The sequence below is a fragment of the Falco naumanni genome, chromosome 4 (assembly GCF_017639655.2).
Source record: "Falco naumanni isolate bFalNau1 chromosome 4, bFalNau1.pat, whole genome shotgun sequence".
Taxonomy (NCBI): domain Eukaryota; kingdom Metazoa; phylum Chordata; class Aves; order Falconiformes; family Falconidae; genus Falco; species Falco naumanni.
In genome coordinates, this window is record NC_054057.1 from 23,669,876 (window position 1) to 23,682,824 (window position 12,949).

At 57.6% G+C, this 12,949-nt stretch overlaps 1 gene segment (V, D, J or C); it reads right to left on the minus strand.

Moving 5' to 3' along the window:
* Positions 1-10,726: 10,726 nt before the first annotated feature.
* Positions 10,727-12,493, minus strand: LOC121088123. The segment is given in 2 exon segments: positions 10,727-11,247; positions 12,442-12,493. Coding segments are annotated over 2 exon segments (573 nt in total).
* Positions 12,494-12,949: the final 456 nt, after the last annotated feature.

Consider the following 12,949-nt stretch of genomic DNA (forward strand, 5'->3'; position numbering starts at 1 on the left):
CATTGCCTGTCGCCTCAGCAGAGCCATTGGGCAGAATACTCAGGTAAGCCACAGTGAAGGCACGGGGACCTCAGATTCTTTCACCGCCTTCTGCTGCCTCTCAGGCCACTGACACCGGCCCTCCCTGGAAGAGGGTCATGGCCTGTAGAGCTCTGGGTGGACGGGGGAAGGAGCGCTGCCCGGGGACACCTGAGGGCCCCTTCCCCCAAGCTCAGCCTTGCACAGGCACATCCCCTCCCTCCCCTGGCTCCTTGCACAGCCGGAGCATCTCCCTGTGCCAGGGTGTCTTGCACAGCAGCGAGGTGCACGGCACTGGCCGAGACCTCGACTTGCGCTGGCTGCAGGACGCTCTATTTCCCTGTGCTGTTCAGCAACGTGGTGAAATGGCCGCTCTGCCTGGGACTACCCGCTGCCTGCTACGAGACGTGCTGTGGGGCTTAGCCTTTCTTCTGCTGGTACCAGAGCAGACGAGGAATCGTACCGTCAGTCAAAGCCAAGGCTTACCCAGCGGTTGCCTCAGGAAGTCAACGATGACGAGATACGCAAGGACCATGCGGAGATGGATCGTCCTGCATGTGTGAGAGCGACTCAAAGAACGCCCGCGTCCCCACCAGGAGCTCTGAGAGAGCAGAGCTGCCAGAAATGACTCTGCCAGGGGAACCCAGAACGAGAAAGGGAGGAGAGAATTCTTGTTCTTAGCATGCCTGAAATGCCTGTGCTGTGCTCCTGCCTCCTCCAGCAGTGGCCCCTGTTGCTCCTGCACTCAGCAGCTTCTGCCTTGCCAGGGTGGAGGGGCGATAGGCCTGCAGCTGGGGACCAACCTCTCTGACACATCCTCCCATGCAATGTCGTGGGAGTCTCTCCTTCCCTGATGCCTGTGCCCTCTCTCTCACAGCACAAGGCCTTGGTGGGCTTGGCCCGTCCTAGCGCCTTCACGGTGCCCAGCGCCAAGCTCCTGTCAGCACAGCCCAAGGCTGCAGCTCTTACAAACATCATCTTCAACACCCCCAAGCCCTGCAGACACCAACTGTCCCACTCAGCCCCACAGGCACTGTGGACTTTCTCCTTCTATGCAAAAGAAGATCGGTACTCGAGGAAGCAACACATGAAGCTTTGTGCCCCGCTGCTCAGCCCCTCTTACAAATCAGCTTCTGCAAAGCTCACCCAACACCACACAGCCTCTCCAGATGACCGTAACCCTGCCAATTTCCCTTTCCTCCAAACCAGCTGGATCTCCAGCTGTCCTGCCCTTACTTCCAGTCCCATCAAACAAACCTGCCAAACTCTTTCTGCTCTCCCCATAGCATGATGTAGGTTGGACAGGGCCGGTCAGGGCTGTGTCCAGACGAGTCTTGAAAACGTCCAAGGCCAGAGCCTGCACAACATTTATGGACAGTGCATTCCAGTCCTTGAGCTTTTTGAGGGGCAAAAAGAACTGGAAAATAAGGTTCTCACACGTCAGTAGAATTCCGCAGGTTCCAAACTGTGTCTGTGGCCTCTCGGCCTACCGGCACCGTGCACTTGGAGAAGAGCCTGGCTTCATCTTCTCCACGTGCTCAGAGCACGTAGCTGTGGACACCCCTAAGGTCTCCCTTGGAGCCTTCTTTTGCTAAGGCCTCGTTCGCTCAGGCTCTGAGTGCATCATGTCCTCAAGCTCCCTGCCTGCCTTGGGGCCTCCCGCTGGACTCCCTCCAACACGCCTGTACCTTTCCTGCACACCGAGGAGCCCCAGGCTGAACGCAGGAGCCCAGGCATGGTCTCAGGAGCGCCAAAGAGAGGAGAAGGATCACTTCCCTGCCTGTGCTGGCTCCGCTTTCGCTGGCATCTCAGAGCGCAGTAGGTGTGCTTTGCCACACGGGCACACTGCTGATTCACCTTCAGCCACTGGCCACCAGGCATCGCCTGCCTCCCCAGCTGCCTGACCTACAACCTGTGTCTACAGCACGGTCCCAGCGCCATCCAGAAGCTGAAAGGTGCCTCTCCCCGGAGGAAGTGCTCGATCATGGCTCAGGCCTTTGGAGAACAATCCTCTTCTGGTGCGTCCTTCCTGCATGGTCGCTTCTGGTGGAAGTGCAGCGTAAATTCCTTCTGCCTGTGATCTGTCAAGCCAGAAAGGTATTTCAGCATTGCCTGGCTCCGTGTCCGCCGTATCTATCCGTTTGTCAGCTTTGGCACTGGGCTCATGCTCCACCTCGCTTTCTATAAGCTGCCAAAGGCTGATCCATGCATCTGAACAGGGTGAGATTGCAGGCTCAGGGTTCAGCCAACCCCCAGGTGCAAGGCAAGGAGGGGATCTTCCCTCCTTGGGCTCATTTGGCCGGGAAATAAGTCACGAGCACGATCATGCCTCCTGCCTAGAACCCTTCTCTCCAACGGCAACTCTCGGTGGATGCTGGGGGGAGCCTAGGAGCAAGACAAGTAGGATCCTTCTGCTGAGGGTTCACTCCTGTGTTCCAAGCCCCTGGGCTTGGACTTGGCTGAAAAAGTCACCCCCATACCAATCTCTACAGCTTTCCTCACTGGCACAGAGGCTGGGGAGGCACACGCCCAGCCTAACCACAACCCACAGCACCATGTTGCCCTCTGCTTTACAGCCAGGCTTCATCCATCCCTCCAAGTACCCACCTGGAGAACCCCTGGCGGCCTGTGCTGCCCTGGGCTCCAGGACACCACCGCTGAGGCAAGCGTGCTGGCTGGCCGCTTTGAACCGCATGCAAAGAATGCCTGGAGAAGGGATCCTTTACCACCGGTTCACGGCGAGGGCCTCTGCCGCTGCACAAACCAGGTTTTCCTCTGTGCTTCTGAAGCCCAAGAACGTGGACTCTGAACAGCTGGGTGAGCTACTAGAGCCATGCAGGCTTCCTCTCCACCACAGACCTTGTGCTCAGGAATTGGCTGCAGTGCTGGGGGAAGAGGATTCTCTTACCTGTAAATCTCATCCCTTCTGGGAGATGGAATTGTCTCTTGGCAGCCACCACAGTCTCATATCCTATTTCCTCCATGAAAACCCCGATGTCTTGACAGAAATGTACAAGTGGAAGGATGGAAATCCCTACATCCCTGTCCTCCACCGAGACGGGATTATGGCTAATGAAGCACATACAATCATAGCAAAAATATGAAAAGGCCAACACCATTATAAGGGCGTTTCTGTTGCGTGCCTGGCAAGTAAGGCCTTTTGCCAAAGCCCTGCCAGAGCGCTGCTACTGGCTCTTGGCACGACCTCTAGTTTGCTTGCCCAACGGAGACCATGGAAAGATAGAAAAGGGGCACAGGATCCACCCAAGTTTTAGACCTCAAACTAAGGGCATTGCTGCCAGCGGCTGTCCTTTCCAATGGAGATTTAAATCATGCTGCAGCTCTTCTGTGCAGAAGACGGGCACTGAGCTGTCTCAGGCTGCGCTTCTCATTTCACTGCTGTGGCCTGGTTCTATGCCTCATGTGTCTTCTCCTACACGGGAGCCCCCTAGAAAAGGTCACTAGGCAGAGTAGGGGCTGTTCTCTGCGTGGTTCTTCCTCTTCTGCTCAACACCTTGGTTTACACCCTAAGAAAGGAGGATGTGAAAGCTGCTCTGAGCAGGGTCAAGAGCCGGCATTTCTTCACATGAAGGAAACAACCAGCAGGGTGCCATCACCCTCACCCCCACATCACCGTAGGTCAGGGAGTTGGTGATCCAGGTATCCCGAGGAGGCCCTGGCCTCTGCTGTGCCCTGCTACAAGCAGAGCCTGGCCTTCAGGCCCGTGTTGTTCTGCACAGATCCCTTGGCCAGGGGACAAACTCAGCCCGTCCATTGCAACCGATGAGCTTTCAGGCAGCTTCTGCTTGGTGCCGGTGATTGCACTGCCCTTGTGTCCTTGCCTGTATCTGAAGTGCAGCAGGAAGGTCTATGTGAACATGGCTTCTGTTTCGCAGCAGAAATGCTGAATAGAGCTGTTTTATTTCATGACAATCGTCTTAGAGTTTGACTGACCAAGAAGGGGTGACCTTTTCATGGGCAGGACGAGCGTGGCGTGCTGTGCCCTGACTGGAGCCGCCTATTTGACAGCACGTAGCTTAGGGCTCCCAGCATCTGAAGGACACAGGGTTATCTGTACTGCCATCTCTTTCTTCAGTGACATTCTCTGGGATAAGAAATGGCCATTTACAGAGTCCGGGTGCCTTTCCACTGGGAATCAAACCAGCAGCTCCTGGTGCAAAACGTTTGGTGCAGCTGGCAGGTCCCCGTGGGAAATGCCTTTGCAGGGGAAGGACAGTGATTTAAAGAATCACTCTAGCAATATATGAGCAAGCGCAGGTTATCTTTATTTGGCAGCGGTGGGCGCATGGGGGATCGCTCCACCAAAGTCATGCACAGCAAGGGAACCTTTCAGCCCCTTCTTTATACAAGTCACTCATGTCTCTTCATTAACTTTCCATGAACTCATTAACATATTTCACACCTGGACAATTAGCACAACATTCCCTCTGTCACCCATTCAAGGATTTAGTACATCTTCAAGTTAACAGTATTAACATATCTCATGCCTGGACAATTAGCCCACTCCCTGTGTCACCCATTCAAGGATTTAGTGCACCCTCAAGTTAACAATAAGGGTCTCCTCAGAGAAACATGAGCACATGTTCTTTAAATAAATCGTATATGTCCCATTATTCAATAGTGAAGCAGAGACAGAGCAGGGGGCACACGGGGTGGCATCCCTCCTCACCTGCAAACCAGCCCAGGGAAGGGGTGTCCCCTCTTCAGCACTGGGGCAGGGACAGGGCTGGCCAGGGGCGGGAATGAACACAGCCCTTGAGTTCTGCTTGTGACACTGCGGAGCCAGCACAGCACTCACCGTGTTACGGCTCTGCTGGATACTGGGCCAGAAGTAACCCTAATTCATGGCGATCTGCACCATCACCCCAAGATGAAAGCAGTGACCGGTAACACAGTTGGGAAGGGGCTGTTGGGGGGAGAGGCACAAGAGTTGTCTCCAAAAGTCTTTCTAACCTTGCAGCCAGGAGGAAACGAGCTACTTACAAGTTGGGGTGGGCTTCCAGAGTGCCCTGCTACATATCACAGGCCGCGATCCCTTAGCAGGGAAGGCTTTCCATATCCAGCGGGGGAAAATATTCCTCCCACATCCACTCAGCTCGCAAAAACTCCTAGAGCCTGGGGTTGTCCAGCAGGGACATTTGCCTTTCAGGAACCTGGGCTGGCCTGTAAAGCTGGTCCTCCGCGGGCTGCCAGAAGACAAGCTGGGTCAACATTGTCTTCTCCGTGGCTGCAGGGGAGTATCTGCTCTGGCACTTCAGGCACCGGCTCCCCCTCCTTCCTCAAAGACCTCGGTGCCTGCCGAGTTGTTTCTCTCACATTTTCTGACTCTTCTCTCCCAGGCGATGCACAGCACCTTTTACCCTTTCTTGCATATGTTATCAGAGAGGCGCTGCCAGCGCTGCTGATTAGCTCTGCTTTGGCCAGCAGCAGGACCGCCTTGGAGCCGGCTGTCATTGGCTCTGTCTATGGCTCTGGCATGGGGGCAGCTTCTGGCAGCTTCTCACAGAAGCCATCCCTGCAGCCCGTCCGCTACCACAGCCTTAGGTGAAACACGTGCACTGTCATTACCCTGGTATGATTATGTGCAAAACCTGTTTTGTGTCTGCAGGATAAAGCCAGCCAGCTCAAGGCGCACAGAGGAGGCTGCTGGCAGCTCCCTCTTGCTACGGGCAATTACCGCACCCGCACCTGCAGGCAAAACAGCAGCCGAGCAAAGGCCAGCACATCAATTAAAAGAGGGGAAAAATAACAAGAATGCGTGAGCATTCACAGGGCAGCCAAACCATGTGCTCAGCTGCTCTGTAAATTAATGCTGCTCCTGCCTTTCTCTGCCTTTACAAGAGAGGGTATTTGCCTTCACGTGAGCCTAGAGACAGGCTCACTGCTACATCACTTCTGATGCCCCAGCCTCAGTGTCTGCAGCCCAAGGGGAGTCTGGCTTGTCCCAGACACACCCCTTCTGCGGCCACATGAGGTGTCAGTGGAACTCTCTCCCTGCTGCTCCAGGCAGGGGCTGGTCCCAGACCCCCAGGAGCTCACCAGAGGTCAGTGGGAGCTACTACCACAGAGGGATTGGCATCCCTCTTTTCTTTCCTGGCATCGGCCCCATGGGCAGCTTTGGGTGGCAGCAGCCCTGCAGGAGATGGAGCCGGCACCCCTACACCCATCCCCCCACATAGGCTGTCTGAAGGAGAGAGGAGCAGGCACGGCTGAGGTGCCAGGACCCAGGTGTCGCACACTCTCCCTTGCCCTCTGGCCAGCGCTTCTCATCATCAAAGAGCTCTGTAAAGAGACGCTGCTGCACAAGCCACACAGGCCAGGCACGCTCAGCGCTCTGGCTGGGGGAGGCACTGGCCACAGCCTGCACACAGCCCCCTGGTCCCTTCACCTGCCCACATTAGCCAGAGCGCCAGGCAAGCCCACCCTGGGCCCCAGAACCGCTATGCCCCTCAAGCCAAAGGGCTGCTCGATTTTTACTGCCTCCTGCTCCTGGAGCAGGGCTCCTCTGCCACTTCTCACCCAGGGCCCCTTGGCTCACACAGCTGGCAGGGACTGCAGAAAACAGCTGGTGAGCGCAGCAGCCCCCATTCACAACCCCGCTCCCACAAGGCCTTCAGGGTCCTGCTGCTCAGCCGAGGCCGTGGCAGAGGGACGGTGGGCTGCCCTCTGCTCTCCAATGTCTGCAAACCTGCCAGGGGCTCCCTGGTAATGCACTGTAGCTGCCACCACAGTCCCCAGCTGAGGCAGGACGAAGGGCTGAACCTTTCCCCTCTGCCTCTCAAGCCTGTGCACATGAACTTTCACAGCTGTGTCAGCTCCTGCAGCCGCACCGGCCTCACTGGGGACTGGCTGGGACCAGGAGCCAACTTTGACATCTAGATGAACACGCCAACCAAATGATACATATGTATATATATATATATGTATTTAGTATCCAATCATTGGTAAAATACGCATGATCATTAGTGAAAGATGTAGCTTAGATAGAATATAATCATTTGCAAAGATGGAGTGCATCCTTCCTTGCTTGGAGGCAGGTGGCCAAGATTGTGAAACCAGATATACGGCCTTGTATGGAAACCGGTGGTTAAAATCAAGTAGGTAAGGGAGGCTCCCTTGGTTCCTCCTGGTAGCCCTGGCCAGGCTTTGGTGGGATCTGAGAGGAGAGTGAAACCAGATGTTTCCGTATTTGAAATTAGGCGATCTTGTTTATTCAACACTATAAGAGCTGGACCCTCTGACAGTGACTTTGGAGACCTCACCTACGAGTGGATGCCCTGTGTAGGACCTCCCAAATGCCGGGACAGGCTCTCCAAATCCTCGCTGTAACCAGGGCTCCCAGCAACTGTGGACCTGGATGACGGTAAAGTATTAAGGCAATTGGTGATGTATCTTTCTTAACCGCTGTAGCCTGTCATAGGCAGCAGTGATTAGGTGCATTGCCTTGTTTTATTCTTGCTGTATCCTTTCACTTACTACTTGTTTCACTTCCTATCCTATTTTTTAAAATGTAAGTAAAGCTAAACTCACTTCTTTAACTAGAGGTCTGTTTCCTTTGTACTGACCCAGTCTATGGCAAAACACCTCTCTGCAGGAGGCCTTCCCACAGCAGCAGGAGCACGCTGGAAGTGGACTGTGAAGCCAGGGCAGCCAGTTTGTAATTGTGTGCCTGAGCCAACGTTACAAAGGTACCAGCAAGAAACCACTTCTCCTTGTGGATTCAAAGCAATGGCTTGCCCCCAGGCTGTCTCAGTTGTGACTTTCTGTTCTAACAGGGCCTGGCTATGTTAGTGGGGTGGAAGAGATCCCCAGCCCCTGCCTGTTGAGCAGCAGCAATGCCCGGCTCATGTGGCAGGAGGACCTCTGCTGCCTGCCTCCCTGTGCGGACCCAAGAGGAGTCGCTGCTCGCCAGGGACCACGACTGAAGGGCAATGTTTTATCAGGGCATTTCACTTGCATGTCTGAAATCCTTTTTCCCTAGCTGTGCTACAAGGAACCATCACCTGCAGCAGCACAGCTGCACTTCCTAACCCAATCACAGTAAACCCTGTCATAAGCTGGAGGTCCTTCTTGATGAGGATAGCACCTGCAATGGTCCTTGTAGAAGAGGGAGGGATGGCATTTCTCCATACAGACGAGGAGGCCATTTGGCCACAGCACCGCCAAAGCGCTGCTCCTGGCCCTTGGCATGCCCCCTGGTTTGCCTGCCCAACCGAGGAGATCTTGGACATGGAGGAAACCGGTACAGAATCCATGCAGGTTTTACAGTCCACACTAAGGGCGTTGCTGCCAGAGGTTCTGGGGTTTTTTGATGGTGATTTAAACCACCTACTGATGGAGCTGTCGCTGTTCTTTACACCTCTCTTACTCCCCTGCTGATTGCCTTGATATATACCCTGAGAACTCAGGATGTCCCAGCTGCTACTATCTGCTGATTTGCAATCAACTTCTGTCCGGCTTGCGGTGGTTCACAGTAGCAATGATGTCAGATCTGTTTCCAATGGAAGAAAATGCTCTAAAAGCATGACCAACTGCAATGGCGTAATCCTTCTGTGGACGCGATCTGCACGGTGTCCTGTGCCCTGGCTGTGGCCTGCTGGTGTAAGGGGAAGTTTGTGAGCATTGTGGACTGTCTGAGAATGCATATATGACTGTTAATTGATAAACAATTAATTCACAGAGGTGAGGAGTGGAATGTATTTGGTTTATGGGGCAAGGTTATGGTAGCAGGGGGGCTGCAGGGGTGGCTTCTGTGAGAAGATGCCAGTCAGTGCCGCCCCATGTTGTACAGAGCCAGTTTCAGGTGGCTACAAGACGGACCTGCCACTGACCAAAGCTGGGCCAGTCAGTGACGGTGGTGGCACCTCCACAATAATACATTTAAGAAGGTTGAAAAACTGGTGCACAAGAGCATGTGGGAGAGAGGAATGAGAATATGGGAGAGAAACAACTCTGCAGGCACTGAAGTCAGCAAAGAAGGAGGAGGGGATGAGGTGCTCCAGGTTCATGTGTGGCTCATGACACAGGTTATCCCTGATGAGCTGGTGATGCAGCTTGTCCCCCTGCAGCCCATGGAGGTTAAGGGTGGGGCAGACATCCACCTGCAGCCCATGGAGGAACCCATGCCACAGCAGGTGGATGTGCCCTGAAGGAAGCTGTGACCCCGTGGAGATCCCATCATGGAGCAGGCTTCTGGCAGGAGCTGTGGCCTTGTGGAGAGGAGCCCATCATGGAGCAGGCTTCTGGCAAGATCTGTGGCCCCACGGGGGATCCACACTGTAGTGGTTTGTGAAGAACTGCAGCCCACGGAAAGGACTCGTGTTGGAGAGGTTGGAGAAGGACAGTCTCCCACGGGAGGGACCCCACACCGCAGTAGGGAAAGAGCATGAGGAGGAAGAGGCGGCAGAGGGAATGAGTTATGAACTGACTGCAGCACCCATTGCACATCCTCCTGTGTTCCTCTGGGGACGTCCGGAGGGAAGGTGAGCCCAGGCATAAGGAAGTGTTTTAAAATGTATTCTCATTTCTCATTCTCCTACTCTGATTTGATTGGCAAGAAATTGATTTCTCCAAGCTGAGCCTGTTTTCCCTGTGACACCAACTGCTGGGTCAAAATTTCCCTGTCCTTGCCACAAACCATGAGCGTTGTTATTTTTCCATCCTGGTGAGTAGTGGGAGTGATAGAGGAGAGTGGGGGAGACGTTGCAGCCAGGCAAGGTCAACCCAACCCCAACACGCCATGCTCATGCTGGCCCAGTAGAGCAGTAGAAATGGTCAACAACCTTCCTGGTGCAAAAGGGGATGCGGCAACAGCAGAGCCACCTGGGAGGAGGTGACCAAAAAGCCCAGTGCCCACACTCCCCGCGCTGGCAGAGAGCAGACTTCCTTTGTCATGACAGTGCTTTTTGCCAAGCACTTTGCGTATGGTGACACCATGACTGAAGGCCATGGCTGAGAGGATCGGGAACTCAGTCATAGCCAGGAAGAAGCAGGAAAATAACAGCAGGAGACACAAAGGATTGTTCTGTTGGCAAGGAATCTTGGGGACAGCATCTGGGGGACGATGGTGGTGACACAGCAGATCTCCAAGAAGGAAAGCCTGACAGGAAGAAACGCACAAGGATCTGCAGGGAATTGCCTGATTTGAATGCCCAGGGAGCTTGTTAGTGTTACTAACAACTCCAAGCTGAGATCTTTGTGTGCGTCCTTGGGATGGGGAAAATTACCGGGTGGAAGCTGCTGCTGTGTTTGCCCAAGGCAGCCAGGCAAAGGTGAGACACCCACTAAGCTGAGCATCGTGCTGGAGCATTTGCGTTCGCTTTATTCTTGACATCGTGAACTCCCTGTGCCATGGCAGCACTTGGAGGACCTAGAGGTGTCACTTGGCCTTCCTAAAAGTCATGAAGAGCTCAGCATCCTTGGCAAGAGGAGAAGCAGCCTGAGGTGGCCTGGATGGGAATCGGTCCCCTCTGGGAAGGCGTTGCGGGACAATGCGGGCAGGCCTTTTCAGACAGGCCAGAGGACGCCACGGTACCCGCAAGGCTCTGACCCCGTGCTGGGCAAGCACGAGCGCGTGGTGGGAAACACGCTGCGCCCCCCTGCCTTGCACAGACCCTCTCAGGCTCCCCGTGCAGCACGGCCCCAGCGCGGCTGTTTGCTGCCTCGGAGCACCGATGCGCAGCAGCCCTCAACGAGGAGAGGTGCTGAGCCCGGGCACCGACTGCAAGGGGCACCCGCTGATCCCGGGGCCGGTGCCGCAGGCGGTGGCGGGAAGCGCCCGGGGCCGGGCGGGGCGAGGAGGCGGCAGCGCCCCCTGGCGGGCCCGGCCGGGGCTGTCCCCCCCGCCCCCGACACACACGCCCGGCCCCGGCCGCGGAGGTTCGTGCCCGGCCGCAGCCCCGGCTCCGAGCCCCGTGTCTCCCACGGCGCAGTAATACACCGCCGCGTCCCTGCGCCGGGGCCGGGCGAGCCACAGGGCGCTGGACCGGCGGTCTGCCGCCACCGACATCCGCCCCGGAGGGTCCTGCACCTCTCTGGACCCTTTGAGACCGCTCGTGATGAATGCGGGGCCTCGGCCCGGGAGCTGGCGGTACCACTGGATGAAGTCTCCTGTCCCTATGCTGGGGTGTGAGCAGCTGATGGCGATGCCGGTGTCCTCGGTGGTCTCTGCCGACGGCTCCTGCTGCACCTGGGCTCTGCCCACAGCCACTGCCGAGGAGAAAAAGAAGGGGGAATCCTCAAAACCTGCTTTGTGCCCAGCCCCGCCTGCCGTTCGCCATGGCAAATCCCAGCCAGGAACATTCGGGCATGGGGGGGGAGAAGAGTTCCCAGAGGATGTCTACAGGTGCATTAACGGAGGTGTCCGTTAACGGCTGGCAGACATACGAACGCGAGAGTGACAGGTGGAGTCACTGGAGAAAAACAGGGACAAAGGGAAGGAGCCCGAGGGGAAGCAGCAGCGGGGAAGGAGCCCGGGGGGAAGCAGCAGCGGGGAAGGAGCAAAGGGAAGGAGCCCGAGGGGAAGCAGCAGCGGGGCAGGAGCAAAGGGAAGGAGCCCGAGGGGAAGCAGCAGCGGGGAAGGAGCAAAGGGAAGGAGCCCGAGGGGAAGCAGCAGCGGGGAAGGAGCAAAGGGAAGGAGCCCGAGGGGAAGCAGCAGCGGGGAAGGAGCAAAGGGAAGGAGCCCGAGGGGAAGCAGCAGCGGGGAAGGAGCAAAGGGAAGGAGCCCGAGGGGAAGCAGCAGCGGGGCAGGAGCAAAGGGAAGGAGCCCGAGGGGAAGCAGCAGCGGGGCAGGAGCAAAGGGAAGGAGCCCGGGGGGAAGCAGCAGCGGGGCAGGAGCAAAGGGAAGGAGCCCGAGGGGAAGCAGCAGCGGGGAAGGAGCAAAGGGAAGGAGCCCGGGGGGAAGCAGCAGCGGGGAAGGAGCAAAGGGAAGGAGCCCGAGGGGAAGCAGCAGCGGGGCAGGAGCAAAGGGAAGGAGCCCGGGGGGAAGCAGCAGCGGGGCAGGAGCAAAGGGAAGGAGCCCGGGGGGAAGCAGCAGCGGGGCAGGAGCAAAGGGAAGGAGCCCGGGGGGAAGCAGCAGCGGGGAAGGAGCAAAGGGAAGGAGCCCGAGGGGAAGCAGCAGCGGGGAAGGAGCAAAGGGAAGGAGCCCGGGGGGAAGCAGCAGCGGGGAAGGAGCGGCTGCAGGCGCTCCGCGGCAGAAGGCGGAGGGAAGGAGGCAGCGGGCAGCGCTGGACAGCGAGAGCACGGCGAGTTTCCGGAGGGAAGGCGGGATGGCAGCAGAGGGAGGGAGGGACGCGAGCCCGGCGCGGCGGCAGGGCTCCGTGCAGAAGCCCGAGGGGACGGCAGCCCCGCGGGGGCCCCCGCAGGCCGAGCCCCGGCCCGCCCCCCGCCGCCAGCCCCGCGCACCCAGCAGCAGCGCGGCCAGCCCCGCCAGCCCCGCGCCCCGGCCCCGCCGCATGCCGCCGCTCCGCCGCCCGCGCCTCGCTGCCCCGCGCCAGCCCCGGCTCTGGGCGGCGGCCGCGGCGCCTCCTCTCCGCCGCCTCCTCTGCTCCGCGCCGCCGCCAGCTCCGCCCCGGGGCTGAGCCCGGCGCCGGCGCCGCTCGGGGGCTCGCAGCAGCCTGGGGCAGCAGCGGGGCCTCGGCCCGGGAGATGGAGCAGCTTCCAGAGCTGCCTCCCCGCTCCGGGGCTGGAAGCGGCAGCCCCCGCTGCCCTGCGGGTGCCGGGGAGCAGCCTCAGAGCCTGCCTTCTGCTGCCTCTGCAGCCCACTTGGGTCATAGAGAAGGTGTGCGAGAAGATGCCACTCCAGCTGTTGCCCAGCAGTGCCGAGAAAAGGGGAGCAACCGCCTCTCTTGACCTCTTGGCAATGCTTTGTCTGAGGCAGCCGAGAATTCCCTTGGAACTCCTTGGCACAGGG